The sequence below is a fragment of the Solanum dulcamara genome, chromosome 4, assembly GCF_947179165.1.
Source record: "Solanum dulcamara chromosome 4, daSolDulc1.2, whole genome shotgun sequence".
In the NCBI taxonomy this organism is placed as follows: domain Eukaryota; kingdom Viridiplantae; phylum Streptophyta; class Magnoliopsida; order Solanales; family Solanaceae; genus Solanum; species Solanum dulcamara.
This window is the reverse complement of record NC_077240.1, coordinates 12,888,978-12,906,960: the sequence shown is the minus strand read 5'-3', so window position 1 is coordinate 12,906,960 and position 17,983 is coordinate 12,888,978. Positions and strand designations below refer to the sequence as shown.

The 17,983-nt window shown below is 33.1% G+C and overlaps 1 protein-coding gene across 1 annotated transcript; it reads left to right on the top strand.

The window, feature by feature from the left end:
• Positions 1-9,705: 9,705 nt before the first annotated feature.
• On the top strand, positions 9,706-14,989 carry LOC129886347 (protein WVD2-like 2). Its single transcript, XM_055960997.1, has 7 exons — positions 9,706-9,923; positions 11,781-12,248; positions 13,035-13,105; positions 13,209-13,302; positions 13,441-13,512; positions 13,650-13,760; positions 14,252-14,989. The coding sequence occupies exons 2-7, from the start codon at positions 11,784-11,786 to the stop codon at positions 14,711-14,713; spliced, it is 1,275 nt and encodes a 424-aa protein (XP_055816972.1). The 5' UTR covers positions 9,706-9,923; positions 11,781-11,783; the 3' UTR covers positions 14,714-14,989.
• The last annotated feature ends 2,994 nt before the right edge of the window (positions 14,990-17,983 follow it).

The following is a 17,983-nucleotide window of genomic DNA, read 5'->3' as shown; positions in this document are numbered from 1 at the left end:
TGTGCAATTATAATGAAATTTATAAACAAAATTAAAGGAAAAACTACACAAAATAGACTCAGTTGTGAAACTATTTACTTAAATTGGACTCAATCCAAACTATTTATTCTTAATATACCATGACCTAAATTATTTACCATTTTACCCTACTTTCTCATTTCTTATTTTGCGCATGACGTCAATATCACTACTGTGAATGAATCATCTGTGATATTCCATCGGTATATTGATATCATGTCGGTATCATATAGAACTGAGTTTAATTCTCTGTGATACTCCATCGGTATATTAGTACCCTATCAGTATCATATAGGATTAAACTGTTTTTTTAAGAAATAAAAATGAAACAATTAAGAGAAAATTATTAAAATCACAATCTTATTTATTAAACTCTAAATTAGTAGAAAATATATTTTTTGTGATACTACATCGATAAATTGATACCATATCGATATCATATAGGACTGAAGTTTTAATCTTCTATGATACTCTGTCGGTATATTTATCGATATCATATACGGTGACCGCTGACGTCAGCAGGACGTCAGCACCCGAATTTTAAAACAAATTCATGTCATTTAAAAATAAAAATAAATATAAAAGTAATGGATATTTTAAAAATAAATACTTCCTTTTTGGGATATAAGTGTTCTTTTTCCACAACAAAAAGGGATCCCAAGCAAAACAAAAATATTTAAAATGAGAACAAGGATAGATAGATAGATAGAAAAATATATTTAAAAAATAAAATAATTATTATGTTAAATCGTGCTAACCTCATTAACTATCATAATTATCCCCCTGTTTTTTTATCATGTATACAACCACGAGAAGAAGAAAAAATTGTGCTCAATCATATGGATCAAAATTGCCATGTGGATGTGTGTGTTTCGCACATAAACAAAATGTATCGCTTAGGAGGCATTTTCTACTACTTCAAAGGACAATCACGAAACCATGCCAAGTTTACAAGAGTATTTAAATATTATCCTAATACATTTAAAAGTGGAAATGTATCGCCTAAAAAAAGTTGTTTTTTTTTTAAGTTATAATTATTTCCCAACTTATAGTCTAGTCTTGTTTTGGAAATTGTTAGGTTGGTACTAGGAATATTTTGATTTTATTCCACAAATCCACCCCCCAAGAATTGTGGTACTCAATTATATATGTTGTAACATCCGCAATAATGGCTCGAAGGGGATTTTCATGAATAATTCATGATGGATGGGCAATTTAAATAAACTTCCTACTACCGCTGTTCAATTATGAAGACATGCTTCCAAGTCTTCCTTTATGAACACAACTCACAAATAATAGATCATTTATTAATAGTATTTGCATACCTGGAGAAGTCTAGTCATGAATGACTAGAGAGCCAATATACTAACTACCATCATGCATTTTTGGGTTGGGGTGGAGCCGGAAAGGATTGATGTGATTTATCGGAACTTTTTATGCAGAAAATAATATATTATTTATACATGGTTAAAATTATTTCTTATGTTTATATAATAGATGTTAAATCTCTTGTGACTTCATCGTTTGGTTATTTCATCTTATTTTGAATCTCTTATTGAAAATCATCACTTCGCCACTAAATTTTGATTGTGTTTGGTACGAATGGAAATACAAAAATGTTGTTTGATAACAAGTGTTTTTTTATAGTGTTAAATAAGTTAACAAAAAATATTTATATATAATTTAAACGATAAAAAATATAGTACGACTGTTATTGACATATAGAGTAAATTAAGGGGGGGGGGGGGGATGATCAGTCTAGTTCTGCTTTCTCGAAGGAACTCTTTTTCTTAAATATTAAAATTTATGTTTTTCTCAGAGAAAATATTTTGACCAACCAATCATTAAAATTTTAAAATATCGTTTATAAAATGTTTTTTGTTATACCAAAACACACCCATGACATATATATATATATATATATATATATATATATATATATATATATATATATATATATATATATATTTGAATCTAGGTATGAAACGGGAGGAGCAAAAATAAACATTTCACTTAATTACGATTAATTAAATACATACTTTTAGCTTTTTAAATCATTCATATGAAAATGAGGAAAATACATACACACACCTCATATACAAGCGAATTCATGATTCAATTCTATATATAAATTCAATCTTTAAATTTTTAACTTTAAATAATTTTCATATATAAATTTATATTTTACTTTTAAAGTATTGAGTTCCGAAGAACCGTTAAAGCTACATCCGCATCCGCTTCTATATCGGGTGAAATCCCTAACTTGACAATGTGGCGTGCATCATGCAACAAGGCAGGCCCACAAAGTCAATCAAGAAAAAGGTGAAAATATTTGCTATATTCTCTTTTGTGCTAAAAAATTATTAGAAGAGAATTCTAATACGATTGATCACAAATTAGGTCTGGTCGTTTTCTTTGCTTCATTCCCTTTTCAATATAAAAATAAAATAACAATAATAATGATTTAGGCGTTCATGAGTTATCAAATTCAAATGCCACCGACTGAATATTTTTTTTCATGCTTTATTTGGTTGCCGCCGTTGACATTTCAATCTAATTTCCCACTTCTAACGCCTACTTTACGTACGTACGTGTTAGCCTTACAATCCCCACTCACATTTGGTCCCATCTCTCTACTATATTCTTATTTTCATGGACCATCTCTTTTCTCCTACCACATTCTTTACATGTTTTAAATTCTCAATTGTCTCCTATGATCCAATATAAAAAATTATATTATTTATATATAATTAATTTAAAATATATAATATAAATGTTGAATTCCATTAATTGACACGTCCACAAAAACAAAAAAATGCGATAACAAGAACTTATATGTACAAAAACATAGTAAACATTTTTATATTAAAAAGAATTATGAAATATTCATAATCTCAATTCCTTTAAAAAAATTATGATAAATCACGAATTCTTTTGAGCATACGAGGATCATCTTTTACTAGAACTTACACTTAATCAAACATATCTACAATGTTCACACTTTTAAATATCTCGATAATCAAGTACTAAGTATCAAAAACTTCAGTATGGATCATCATCGCTCATTTCATCAAAAAGACATAACGAATTCGATGAACATCTAGGCACAAAACAAATCAAACGATGCATTTTAAAAACCTTTCACGTTTTTTATTATTTAAAAGGAAAATTGTTTGTAGGCAGGCAGAACACAAATGTAGAAAAGAAAAAATGGACAAGTCAGGTCAGCAGGATTAGCAAATCTTGCAGTGGACTCCAATATTTGACTACCAAATATAAAAAGACATAATTTGAATCACGTATGCCCACTTTACTTCTTTTTTTGTTTTGTTTTGTTTTCTCCTCCCATGGCCCTTCAACTTTTTGTAATACGACGGCAAGTTCCAAGTTCAAATAACTTTTATTCCCTACGTCTAAATTTATTTGTCTGATTTTAATTTAACCTATAATTTTTTAAAAAGTAAAAAAATAAATTTTAAATCACATAATCTTAAACATATCATTGAAAATTTATTTTTAAAAAAGCTATATTTTCTTAGTTAAACTAAAAAAAAATAGGACAAATAAATTGTAACAGATGAAGTATAACAAATTATATGTTTATGCAAAAGTATCTATATTTTCAAATCGTCAATCTTTCAACGGGAAAAAGAAAATATTATCAAGCTTTAGATTTTTTTTTTCCTTTTCAAGTTGTACTAAACCAAGTATTCATATATTTTAAAGAATTATTGGTGGACAACATTAACTATAAATAACACTCCACTAAATAAATACACACATATATGTCTATGCAAAAGTATCAAGTTTTTTTTTTGGGGGGGTCACTTTAGATTAGATATATCGTTCGTGCTCTATTTGGATATACAATTTAAACGGTTGAGGGTATTAGAGAAATATATTGTCTTTGATTACTTCTACACATTTCTTTTTTGCACTTTATTATGGTCTTTGTACAATATCAAGGTAGCATAACTCCATAGAACTTGACAAAAATAATATATACATATTAACTGTGGCACAAAAGTTACTATTGTAATAATTTTAAAATTTGAGAAAATGACTTTTTATAATCACTTACAATTTGAATTGAAGCAAATGATATTTTTTCGTCCTTATGTACTATTTTTAAATCTCTTCTAATTTTTTTATAAAATTTAAAACAAATTGTAACAAATTACAAAACCAATTGACCCGTTGTTAATTAGTGTCATCAAATTTTGGAACCGATTAATTAATTAAGGTCGCCACAACAGGAACTTAAGGTTGATATTTTACTATGAAATTGCACTTGTATGTTAATTAAAAAATGAAAACAAATACATTTTTTTTTATAAAAAATAATCCATCAATCGACTAATAACTTGTTGAGTGTAATATGTAATTGTTTAAGAACTTGATGTTGTCACTTAAAAATGACCTTGGGCAAACTAACATCTTAATCAATTTATTTATGATCAAGACTTAAATTGATCTTACGTAATTAATCAATTTAATAGCTATTATCCTAATTCCTAACACAAACCTTGCAAGCAATCTATATTTTGTCTTGATTAATCACTATCTTACCGGCAATTTTCTGTTTAGTGGACCCTTATTTCCTTTCCTTCTTAGTATATATCACGAATCTTTTTATAGTTTTTTTTTTTAAAGATAAGGACGTGTACCGTATAATATTGAAATAACAATGTTGGGTTCACTTTTGTAATGACTTTTTCATTTTGATTCTTTATATTTAATTAATGTTTTGTTTAATTTTCTTTGTCAGTTGGTGGATTAAAGAGTTCTAAAAAAAATAGAGGATGAAAGCTCTAATCAATTGCCTCCATGTCAACAAATTACCGTATTTATATTTTTTCTCAAATATCTTCACAATTAAAAAAGAAAAAGCATCTCATCAAATATTGGGAAATTTTGGAAATGATTTGGTTAGCAATAACAACATATTTAATATAATCTGATAACATATATACCCTCTTCACGGTTGGAAGAGGATAGAATGTATTCAGATCTTATTTCTATTTTTGTGACGTATATAGACTGTACGTTTTTGATACTTTCAAAGAATATTACAATCAAATAGTAAGATGCAAATCAAATGAAGAAAACTACAACAACAACAACAACAACAACCCAGTGAAATCCCACTTTGTGGGGTCTGGGGAGGGTAGAGTGTACGCAGACCTGACTCCTACCAATGTAGGACGGCTGTTTCCGAAAGACCCTCGGCTCAATAAAAACATAAAAACATATAAAAACATAAAAACATAGAAAAAGGTCAGACAAGATTATTAGAGTAAATAAGTAAATAAGTAAATAAGTAAATAAGTAGATGACGAAAATGGTCCAAACAATAGTATAATCAAAGCACAAAAAAACAGTAGATATTATTATTAGATAATAACATAAATACCATAAATAACATACATCAGAGTACAAGGAATCATAGTGCATTAATACGCTTACGAATAATGGTGAATAAAACCATTATGTACTAGCCTTCTACCCTAATGTGTGTCCTCCACACTCTCCTATCTAGGGTCATGTCCTCGGTAAGTCGTAAATGCGCCATGTCCTGTCTGATCACCTCTCCCCAATATTTTTTTGGCCTACCCCTACCTTTTCTGAAACCATCCATGGCCAACCTCTCACATCTCCGCACTGATGCATCTGGGACTCTCCTCTTCACATGTCCAAACCATCTCAGTCGCGTTTCCCGCATCTTGTCTTCCCCCGCGGCCACTCCTACCTTTTCTCGAATAGCCTCATTTCTAATCCTGTCACTCCTGGTATGCCCACACATCCATCTCAACATTCTCATCTCGGCAACCTTCATCTTTTGCACGTGTGAGACCTTAACTGGCCAACACTCCGCCCCATATAACATAGCTGGTCTAACGACCACTTTGTAGAACTTGCCCTTAAGTTGTGGTGGCACCTTCTTGTCACATAACACCCCGGAGGCGAGCCTCCATTTCATCCATCCTGCCCCAATACGGTGTGTGACATCCTCGTCGATCTCTCCGCTGTCTTGCATAATAGAACCAAGGTACTTAAAACTACTTCTCTTTTGGATGGCTTGGTCCCCGAGCCTAACTTCTGCGCCAACCTCTTGAGGTGTCTCACTGAACTTGCACTCTAGGTACTCTGTCTTGGTCCTACTCAGCTTAAACCCCTTAGACTCCAAGGTGCGTCTCCAATCTTCCAGCTTAGCGTTAACTCCGCTACAAGTCTCATCGATGAGGACTATGTCGTCCGCAAAAAGCATACACCATGGCACCTCACCTTGAATTTGTCGCGTCAATCCATCCATCACCAAGGCAAATAGGAACGGGCTAAGAGCTGATCCTTGATGCAACCCCATCATAACTGGGAAGTGTTCTGAGTCCCCTCCTACTGTCCTTACCCTGGTTTTGGCACCCTCGTACATGTCCTTGATCACCCTTATGTACGCTACAGGTACACCTTTAGCCTCCAAACATCTCCATAGTATCTCTCGTGGGACTTTATCGTAAGCCTTTTCCAAGTCGATGAATACCATATGCAAGTCTCTCTTCCTCTCCCTATATTGCTCCATTAGTCTCCTCATAAGGTGGATGGCTTCTGTAGTTGAGCGTCCCGGCATAAATCCGAATTGGTTCTCTGAAATAGACACGCCTCTCCTCACCCTCATCTCTACCACTCTTTCCCACACTTTCATAGTATGGCTTAGAAGCTTAATACCTCTATAGTTGTCACAGCTCTGGCTATCCCCTTTGTTTTTGTAAAGCGGGATCATGAAGAAAACTACGTGATTATTAAATAGCCTCAACCTTCTCCACATAAAGTATGACAATGCTCGACTACTAACAATTCTTCTCTCACACGGAATAAGAAATTGATGATTCGATGTATTCGTGACATGAAATGAAAAATGTTTAAATGTCTCTGTAAATATACTAACGAAATACCTAACTCGGATGTTGATTTGAACCTAGTTAATTAATTATAGGTAACATTTCAACTAATGTTTTGACTTGAGATGTAAATTATAGTATGTCTTATATCACACATATCTATATTGCCATACAAAATTTTGTGATATGACTTTACCATGCAGCGAGAAATTAGTTGATTTTATTTCATCATTTTCACTTCTTAACTACCTCATCTAACTTACTTTATTCTTATGATAACTTAACATCAAACGATTGAGAGTATTATCATCAACAATAGTCTTTTTCTTTTCTTTTTCTTTGAGGTGGATGGAGGACAGTACGTAGCAACATTCGTGTTGATGTTAAATCAATTTTGTATTATTTGGAAAATCATTAAAGAACTTGTTTGAAAAGAATATTTTAAGTGAATAATTTAATTATGTCCCCCCAAAATGAATATTGGCATTTGTTTCCATTTAGTTAAGGTGTGAATGAGATTTTAAAAAAAAAGAGAAATCATATGCCTATATATAGAAACGCATCTTTTAGTTCAAAAGCAGTTGAAAAAAAATCTTATGACGCCACTCGCTTGATTTCAACTTCAACTTCAATTAAAAAAATTTATGTTTCGTCTATTTCTACTTTATTATTTTGAACATAAGAAGATAACAATGTGTATGTCCAAATTCAATTTAAATTTTCAAATCAAATATCACTCAAACGTCTATATCTCTCTATATTTTGTTATGTAAAATTGTGTGAATTTTTTTAAAAGTTGGAGTGGAGGGTAAAATGTGATTCAAAATAGTCCACTAAAATAATATTGTCAAGGCAAAGGCAATTAAAGCATCTCCGACAAAAAAGCGAAAAGATGAGAGGTTCAGAGTGACAATGTGCCCTACATTTGTCAAAAACCATAACAACAAAAAACTAAAATCTCATACTACTACTACTAGATTCCTATCCCATACCCGAGCCTTTTTTTTTTTCTCGATTAATTTAAATTGTATCATATATATTTACTAAAAAAATAATTAATTATTATTAAGATCTTTTTCATTTTTAGTATTTAAATCAATATTCTCTAATTAAATTTGAAATAATTCTATTAGTCTCATCCTAACTTGATCTTATTTGTCACTGCCAATAGTAAGTTAACTTACCTTACAACTCATGACTCCAGGGGCGGACCTAGAGGTAATTCAGAGGTTCATCCGAATTCTCTCGATAACAAATTACATTGTATTTATAAGATATTTTAAAGAATTTTCCTGTCTATATATTAATTTTGAACCTCTTGAATAAAAAATTAAAGATTGACTTAGTGGTTGAGGTGTTCAAAATAAATCTCGAAGTTTCAAATTTAGATCTTAAGCACTATATTTTTTTTCGAAACCCCTTAATGGCAATTCTAAATCCTCCATTGCTCATGACCCCACCCTAACACTAACCCTACCCTACTCTACTTCACCCATGCTATGAAAAAAAACCTCTCAAGAATACAAGTGAAGAAAATTAAAATGAGATTTTTCATATTTATAATTTAGTTACATATTATGAAACTAATATTATGAAACTTTGGGAATAAGCACAGTAAGAGTTAAAAGGTACTCAATCATTCATTAAATTCATCGTGAATTTTTAGAAATACGAAGCAATGTAAAATTATCCCGTTAAGTTAGTTAGAGTAAATGATGATATTTTTCAACATAGTGGATTTTTTCCCCTTAATTAAGAAAAAGGTAGTTTCAATCTTTAGTTCTTTTACCTACTGAGAATTCATTAACTACCAACATGGGTTTGTGAAGCGAGAGCTCGAGACAATAGGAAAATAAAATTAACAAGATATGATGTTTTGTTCCAATTAATAAGAGTAGGAAGAAATCAGTTTGAGATGGTTGAAATTAATCTCTTTAATCTTAATTAGAGATCTCTAATTCGAATCTTGGATATAATTTTTTTTTGTTAGAAGCGTCGCTTTCAAAAACGAACTTTTGCAATAAACAAATATAAAGTAATCGAGCTTAATACTTAATACCAAACACCAAAAAATAAAAAAAGAATTCATTAGCTAGCATCGTTGCTCATATATATACTCCTCCTGTTCTATTGTAGTTGTCATATAAATATAATTAAAAATATATTTTAAGATATTAATCAAAGTTCAATCTTAGAAAGAAAATTGTTACAAGTAAATAAAGAACGAAAGGAGTATAGTACTAGTTGTTATTATCATTTTAATTCAATATTTATGAGTTGATTCGAAAATAAAAAGAAAACGATAAATAATACTTTAGTAAATTATTACTATTATAAAGCTGAAAAAGTTAGTACTACTACTATTATACAACTACCTTTGAGTATTTGATTCAACATGGGTATAGCTTTATTGAACTCCTCCCCCTCCTTTGCTTGAAAACTTAAGAAAGAGATGGAAAAAGGAGGGATTACTATTTTAAATTTGAACTTCCAATAAAATAAAAATATTTGCTAACCACCACAAATAAAGGAAAAGAGATAATTTTTCATTTCCCTCCAATAAATTACAAGATTGATATTAAAGGGAACCATTTATTTTTTTAAAAAAATATATTTATCATATGACTGTGGATCTACTGTACAGGCAACTGCCCGACATTAACGGTGTTGAGACTCGAGATTGACCAAGAAAAAGAAAAATGGAGCAGGAAAAAAAAAGTATTATGTTTTTTATTTTTTATTTTTTTGAAAAAAAGATAAAAAAGAGAGAGAAGGAGAAAGAAAAGGACGGACAGAAGGAAGCACCAATAATCATAACCATCATACATAAAAAAAAAAAAAGTAAACAGAAAACATTTTTGTATAGTTTTACAGAGAGAAAACAAAAAAAGATAGGAAGAGGAAGAAGAAGAAGAGGAAGAGAGTTGGTTTCACGTTTGTGGGGTTTCCTCTGTGTGTTGTTTTTTTGAAGAGATCTCTTTCAGATCAGAAGCTTACAGGGACAACCTCGTAAGGATTTATTTTTCTTCTGATCTGCATGTTTTGAAATCCCCCATTCTTTTCTTTTTGTTCTTTCTTTGGTGGGGTTGTTTCATCTTAGCTTCTTAGGCTAAAAGACTTTTAGCTTTTTGGTAATTTTTTTGGTTGTGTTCATCTTTCTTGGGTTTTCTTTGTGTTGGTCTGTGTTTGAACACATTTCCTTATGTGGGTGTTTGAGTTTTATGGTAAAGATTGAATTTTTATGTTGAAAATCTTGGAAAATGGAAGTGGGGTTTGAATATGAGGGATTTTAGGGTGATTGTCTTCCTTGCTGAGCTACTTTTGTTTATGGGTTTGAGAATTTGGTTCTTTTTTCTTCTTCTTCTGGGTGTTTGAGCTGTGAGAATTTTGCCTTTATGCCTATTTGTTAATGGGTTTATTTTCTTTTTTCTTCCTTTTTTGTTTTGCACAAAAGTTTGAAGTTTGTTTTGTGTTATGTCTTTGAGCATTTTGGTGCATATGTTGGAGGCATTGAGGGTACTGGATTGGGTTGATTCCCCTCCTCTCATTTCTCCTTCATTTTTTCTGGTTTTCAAGGGCTGGGCTATGTTTGTTTGTGTGTGTTTACTGAAGGGATTGTTTAAGCTGTGTTTCTGTTGGTTAGAAGATTATTACATGTTCAATTTCTCTTCTCCATATTATCACTTCTTCTTTCCCCCCAATTATTTTTTCACATTTCTGATAGATTTGAGCATTTGGTTCTGCAAATTTGGATAGCTAATTATACAATTATTCCTTCCATTTCTCTTTCTTTCGTCCACCCAGAGCTTTGTGAATTGTCCTTATGCAAGATTCAGATTCAGAGATTAGTTTCTTTTTCAGACATTTGGGGGTCTTCTTTCTTATATTGTTGCCTTTCCTAGAAAAATCTAGTGCCAGTTTGCATTCTGAGATGGTTAAGATATTCTCCTGATCTCTTTCTCTCTTGCAAGTTCTTTATTCCCCTTTTAGTTCTGTAGATTTTCCAATTCTAAGATATTTTGGGGGCTTGCTGACATTCCATTATGCTCTTCATTTTTAGAGGTTGAGAGGTAACATAAAGAGTTAGATTTTTTGATCTCTGCCTCATAGACTTTGTTTGTCAGGCCCTGTCATTTTCATAGGGGGATTAGATTCTTTCATATGTAAAGTTGGTCACTATAAAACTGGTAATTCCTGATATGAGAGAAAAGGGACTTTCTTGAATTATGAAAACTTCTCTTTCCATTCAGAAAAGCAGATCACTGGAGACTCATATTGTTTCGTTATTTTTTGCTTGCACCTTTGCCTTAATGTTTCCCACTGTCCTAACTGTGATTACTATATAGAAGGAAATGTTTTGATTGATCAGCTGAACACTGTCTGTCCTAAGAAAGCTCAGTATGTTATCCTCTGGACTAAGGTCTGAGCATGTGATAGTACTACTTGGTTTGTTGAATGAGCTGATCTCCTCACCTAAAAGCTTAAGCTATTAGACAGAGGATGCATTTATTTGCTTATAGATCTGCAACATGGTTTATTTGAGTCCTGAATGTGCCAAATGTTGTCTACGGGGAAATCATAGGAATAAATACTTATCTGAATTGCGTGATACAGTTGCATTTTACTTCCATTTTTTTCTTTCCCTTTTTTGGGGGTAGCAATGTATGCTTTAGGCTTTTCTTAGTTAATTTTTTTTTTTTTTGGTTTGTGATCAAACAATGAGGTGTTGAATGACTTTATTTCTGCATGTCCTGTAACCCTTTTATCTATGAGTCACTTGAAGCACAAAAATGTACCAGTTATAAGAGTTTCTACTCTTGAGGGATTGCATTTTAAAGTTTTTATTCTGTTTATTTCACCTTGCAGGTGATGGTGAGAGACATTACAGGTTTACGTACTGAAAAGAAACCTAGTGTTAAGCCAAATGGCATCACCCATGGCGCAGTTCATGTTGCCCCCAGAATCGCCAAGGAAAGGGTTGAAGCAAAGGAGTATGAGGCAGAGGATCACACTGCAAAAGGCACACACGTGGAGGAATCTCAGGAGAAGCAGGATGTACTATCTGTGAAAAGCACCAACTGTGAACCTGATCCGATTGAGGGAAAAATTACGAAGACTGAAGCTGTGAAGTCCAGTGACAAGAAGTTGGGCTCACCAATGAAACCTTCACCTGATTCTACTGCAGCTACTGAAAATCAAGCCGCCAAGGTCATGAATTCATCGGTGAATGAATCTGAAAATCATGAAAATGGCACGCAGACTGTTGATGCTGGCTCGAATTCTTCATCAAAATCCATCGATCTGCACTCACCTATGACTTCACAAAAATTGCACGTAAGAATTTGTTTGCTTTCAATTAACACTTACAATCCGGAATATGCTGCAATCTTTATAAGCTGGACTCTTGGTTATTTGCCACAGTATACAGGATAGCATTTGTAAAGGGCCGTGGATTTTATTTGCAGCTCAAAGCAAAAAACTGCTTGCTTAATCATGCTTTTGATTATCTGACAATGTTTAAAGTATTTTTGAACCAGCCTAAAGTCCAGATCATATATTTCTTTTCTGTAGGTTTTGGGGGGTTGGGTGGGTAGTAAAATGAATAACCTGGAATGAGTTGATCTGTTGATACTTAATGGACAACTTCTCACTCTTCTATAAATATGTTAAGATTTAAATTCTATGATGCTGGCTGGATGCTTAATGGGAAACTCCAAACTCATCACTATGTAAACAAGATAGGCTTAAATTCTGATGTTGATATCACAGTAGCACTAAATGGGAACCTTCAGCAAATTATGACTCAGGTTGCCGAGGAATAAATTGATCAATTTTGGATTGCAACTTAAATGAGTTGGTCATTGAATGAAGGACAAAAAGAAGTTGGCTGCGGCAAGCAGAACGATAATTTGCTGCAATCTGAGCCGAATGCATATTTAGTATCTTGATTGAATTTATCAGGCTTTCATACCACACATATTTCAGTGTTTTATTGTCATTAATTTACACCCTTCATAACTCTATATAATACTTGTGTATCTTCTGATGCCATGTAGTTCTTGTACCCTGATGATCAGATCATCAGACCACTGATTTTGAAAATTATGTATCTTGTTGCAGCAAAATTCTCCCATGATGTCAAGGAAACTGCGAATTCAGGATGAAGACGATAACTGGTCCATGGCTTCCTCGTATCCTCTTATGGACTTCTAATTCCTCTTTTTGCAGCTCACTATTAAAAATTTCTGTTTTCAGTTTCATGTTCTTCTGGAAAATTTTCCTTATCTTTCATAGAACTGCAGCTTCTGTGCGGACAGTTAGGTCCAAGGTTACTGTTCCTGTAGCCCCAACATTTAAATGTTCAGAACGCTCAGCGAGACGTAAAGAGGTATTTTCCTGAATGTTAGAATGAAATTCTTGTTCAACCTTCTTACAAGCTCCTCTCCCTCGTTCATATTAACTTGTAATTGTTCTTTGTTTTCCTAACAAATGATGCTATCTCAATCTTTTTCATTTTATTTTCCAGTATTACACAAAGTTAGAGGAAAAGCACAAAGCTCTGGAGGCGGAGAAACAAGAATATGCAGCCAGAACGAAGGTATTATATTATGGCATGCATGTATTAGTTTCTCACAACATTTTGATTGCCTCAACTTCTTAGGCCTGGTGAGGAGAAAAAAAGATATGTCATGAAGTAAGATAATTGACCCCTAACGTAATCTCTACAAATTCTAGGAAGAGGAAGAAGCAGCAATAAGGCAGCTTAGAAAGGCCATGACTTACAGAGCAAATCCAGTTCCTAATTTTTACCGTGAAGGGCCACCTCCAAAGGCTGAACTTAAGAAGGTACTCTCCACATATATATCTATATTGTTGGAAGTTGGTTTCCTATTGCTAATGTTTTTCCTTCTACCCTCTATAAGAAACTTGTCCAATCAAGTTAAGACTTTGGTCAGCATACAATGTGAATGATCAATTTCTTAATTTTAATGCCATGTGATTAATCACAGTTCCAAGTTCCAAATGTTGACGCCTCAAAAGTATTTAAGAAGATAAAACATGAAGATGCTAGTTAGTGCTATCAATTCTGCAATGCATGTGTTCTATTTGCACGTTTATTCTATGTTCAAAAGGGATGATATTAGGCATAACTGAGGCAACTCGACTCTACTAATGACATATTTTGTAATGTAATTTAGACCTAAATGTGTCTTCTACTCCCTAAGTAATTGATTAAACAAATATGCAACAACCTTGAATTCTGTTTTTTTTTTTGATGGACTAGATTAAGTTTGTATCGTTGTAAGCAAATAAAAATGTTCCTGCTTTGCATGCAGCTGCCAGTGACTCGTGCCAAATCACCAAATCTAACCCGTAGGAAGAGCTGTAGTGATGCAGTCACAGCATCTCCTGAAGAAAGGAAAGCTTCTGCCAAGGGTCGTCACAGCATTGGTGTTTACAAACAAGGCAGTCCTACCCCAACCACCCCCAAAAGCAAAGATCGTGTGAGTGGTCGAATCAGTAATGGAACTCCCAGAGCCAAAGAACCTACAAAGTTGGTGAAAACAAAAAAAGATTCCCCTTTGAAGGAGATGAAGGGAACTCCAATCAAGGAGATAAAGGAAACTCCAATAGCAGAGTCAAATGGATCTCCAATGAAAGAGCCAGAGGAAGCTCTGGTTCAGGTCACAAACGAAGCTTCTGTTAAGGAGATAAAGGAAATTCCTGTCTTAAAGACTAAGGAGGCTTCTAATACAATGACAGAGCAAGTGACTGAAGAAACTGCTGCTCAATCATGAGCAATCAGTCGTCTTCTTTTTCATTTCCTCTTTCTTTTTCTTTGTAGTTTTTATCATCGAATCGAGATGTTCCAGGCAAGGTCAAATTGGCCTTCCTCCTTTCTTCTCGGCAATGACTTGTTGAAGTGATGCTTTGAAACTGTGTTGTATATTATATGTAATTTTCATTTGGTACATATGTTACATAGAAAGAGACTCCTGTTGAACATTTTGTTTATAAACATAACTTTAAAAACAGATTGGCTGGGTTGTCTTACTTACCCATCTATTGAGTGACTAGTACTCTATATATCTCCAAAAGATGGGTGGACAGTTTGTGCTCGAGGTCACTCGGTAAGTGAATTGTTGTGTTCCAAATCTCTCTTTAGTTCAAAGGAACGACTTATGTTTATATCAAACGAATGAATGCATGATATATGTTTTTGATTAAATGTTCATCACTTCATGATATTTGTGATTAGTTGATGTGTATTTTCATCTTATCATACAATCATGATAAATGATAATACTATTGTTTGGTTTGTATTTACTACAAACTTTGTAGTAACAGACAGCAATCAGTTATTCTCTTCTATAAAATGATATGCTTTTTGGCTTTTTGGTACTATTTAGAAAGAAAAAAATCATCATTTCACAAGGATATAATCATAAAGGTCATTGCTTTGTAGTGTACTTTTGTGGCACAATTTGCTCAGGTGAAATGATTCTTGTTTTGACATGCTGTTATCTGGTACTCATTAAAAATTTAATATGTGAAACAGTAGAGTGAAGAAGCAGCAAGAATTCAGTGGTGGGCGCTAAAGGGTACAAAGTACAATCCAAAATAGTGTTTCAGTAAAAGCTATGGAAATATGGAGGCGACATAATTAGTGATGATTCATATGAATGATCGATGTTAGTTAACTTGAAATTTAAGCATCCTAGTTGTTATGGTGGTAAGATAAGCTTTTAATCACTTTTTTTTTTCCTTTGGGAATATATGTCTAATAAGTCTGAAACTTGTGTTTGTACTTTGTAAAATCAAGCATTTGATCTGCTTAATTAAATGAATCAGTTTGCACAAAACTTTTAAAAAAATTAGGCGTGTTTTTATTCGTTTATTAACTAGTTAAGTTAATCACACTTCCTTTAGTTATATGCATTAACCTCAAGCAGAAAATGCATGAAATTTTATGACTCATATAGGCGTATTGCGTATATAAAAAAGATGACATATTTTATGTAGTTAACAAACTAATCAACGAATGAGAAAACATACCAAAAAAAATTTCAAAATTTAAATAAGAAGTGTCTAATTGAAACACTTTATTAAAAGAAGTCAATTAAAACAAAGTTTATTTCGAATGTGTAAATGAAATATACTAACAGGTTTAAGAGACCGATTATGTATTAAGCCATATTTTAGGGTGTGTTTGGTATGAAACGAAAATGTTTTCCATGTAAAATATTTTTCTAAAAAATATTTTCTTGAAAAATAAGTTGGTTTCTAACTTGTTTTCTCATTTTTGATTGGCGAGTGAAAAATATTTTTTGGAAAATATTTTTTGATACTCGACTCGAGATCCGACCCCTACCCAAAACCCGATCCCCAACCCTCGACCCGAGACCCCAACTCAGACTTGATACCCCGATTCGAGACCCGACCCTGAGACTTGCCTCATGACACCCGATCCAAGACCCGACTCCGATCCGAGACCCTAACCCAAGATTCCGACCCAACCCTCGATATTCGACTCAAGACTCGACATCGATCCTGACTTCGACATCCAATTTGAGACCCGATTCGATCTTGACTCGAGACCTGACTTCTGATACCCAAGTCGAGATTCGACCCAACCCCTAACGCCCACACAATACCCGACCCCGGCCCTCACCTCGACTCGAGACTTTACCTCGACTCGAGATTCGATATCCCGACCCGAGATCCTATCCCGACTCTTTACCCTATCCGAGATCTAAGATCAGTATTGGGAATCAATGCTCGAGACTTAAGTTAAGATGAGAAGTTGATGTGCGAGGTTCAAAATGATTTTTGGTTCAAAATAATTTTTGAAAATGTTTTTCTTACTTTTTCAACGAAAGTCATTTTCCTTAAATTTAAGAAAAACAAGTTGATTTAGAAAATATTTTTCAAAACATTTAAGTCAAACAAACAAGAAAAAATTGAAAAACATTTTTCCCATCATACCAAACACACCCTTAATTAATAAAAAGAAATGGATGTCTGTTGTGAAAGAAAGGTAGTGGATATTCCACTTTCTTTATGGGGCCTACTAAATTGGTTGATGTAAATTCTTTCCTTCTCCATAGAAGTTCGGCTATAAATAGCCTATCTGTTTTGTGTAATTAAACATACTGAATAAACATATTACTCCTCTACCTCTTTCTTCCACTGCCACTTCTCCTCTTCATTTCTTTATTTAGTTTTAATATTTTATTTTGTACACGTTATCAGCACGACACTGAAGGGGAGCCTTGAAGTAACCGGTAAAATTGCTACCATGTGACTAGGAGGTCACAGTTTCAAGCCTTGGAAACAGCCTCTGACAAAAATGCAAGGTAAGGCTGCGTACAATAGACCCTTGTGGTTAGGCCTTTCCCCGGACCTTGCGCATAGCAGGAGCTTTAGTGCACCGGGCTGCCCTTTTTATCAGCACGAGACTCCACACTTTGAGTTATTTTAAACAGGTAACAAAAGGGTAAGAATTTTATTTTCTTAATATTTCTAAACTTGAATTTATTGCTCTTCATATATCTGGAAAAGGCTACTCATCATGGGCACTAGATGCCGGAATATACCAAGAATCAATGGTCTAGCAGACACAATCAAAGATAATAATAAGACATCTAGTTAAGACCATGCCAAAGCCATGACATTTCTCCGTCACTATCTTGATGAGGGATTAAAATTACAGTACCTCACATTAAAAGACTCCCTTAAACTGTGAAAGAATCTAAAAGAAAGATATGACCACCTGATGTTGGTCATCCTTCCACAGGCACATCATCATTGGCTCAATTTGAGATTAATGGATTTTAAGAATACAATTAAATATAATTCTGCCTTATTTAGAATTATACCATAGTTAAATTTATGCGGAGAAGAAATCATTTAGCAAGACAAACTTGAAAAAATATACTCCACATTTCCACCATCGAATATACTTATGTAGCAGCAATATCGCGAAATTTTTTTTAAAAATATTTTAAATTATTCTCTCACCTTGTTATTGCTGAACGACATAACGAACTGTTAATGAAAAATCATGA

What these genes read in the sequence shown, in the direction of transcription:
- LOC129886347 (XM_055960997.1), top strand. Translation starts at nt 11,784, where the DNA reads ATGGTGAGAGACATTACAGGTTTACGTACTGAAAAGAAACCTAGTGTT. An exon ending in GCTCAGCGAGACGTAAAGAG is followed by an intron (nt 13,303 to 13,440) that starts GTATTTTCCTGA and finishes TTTATTTTCCAG; the next exon opens with TATTACACAAAGTTAGAGGA. An exon ending in CAAAGGCTGAACTTAAGAAG is followed by an intron (nt 13,761 to 14,251) that starts GTACTCTCCACA and finishes CTTTGCATGCAG; the next exon opens with CTGCCAGTGACTCGTGCCAA.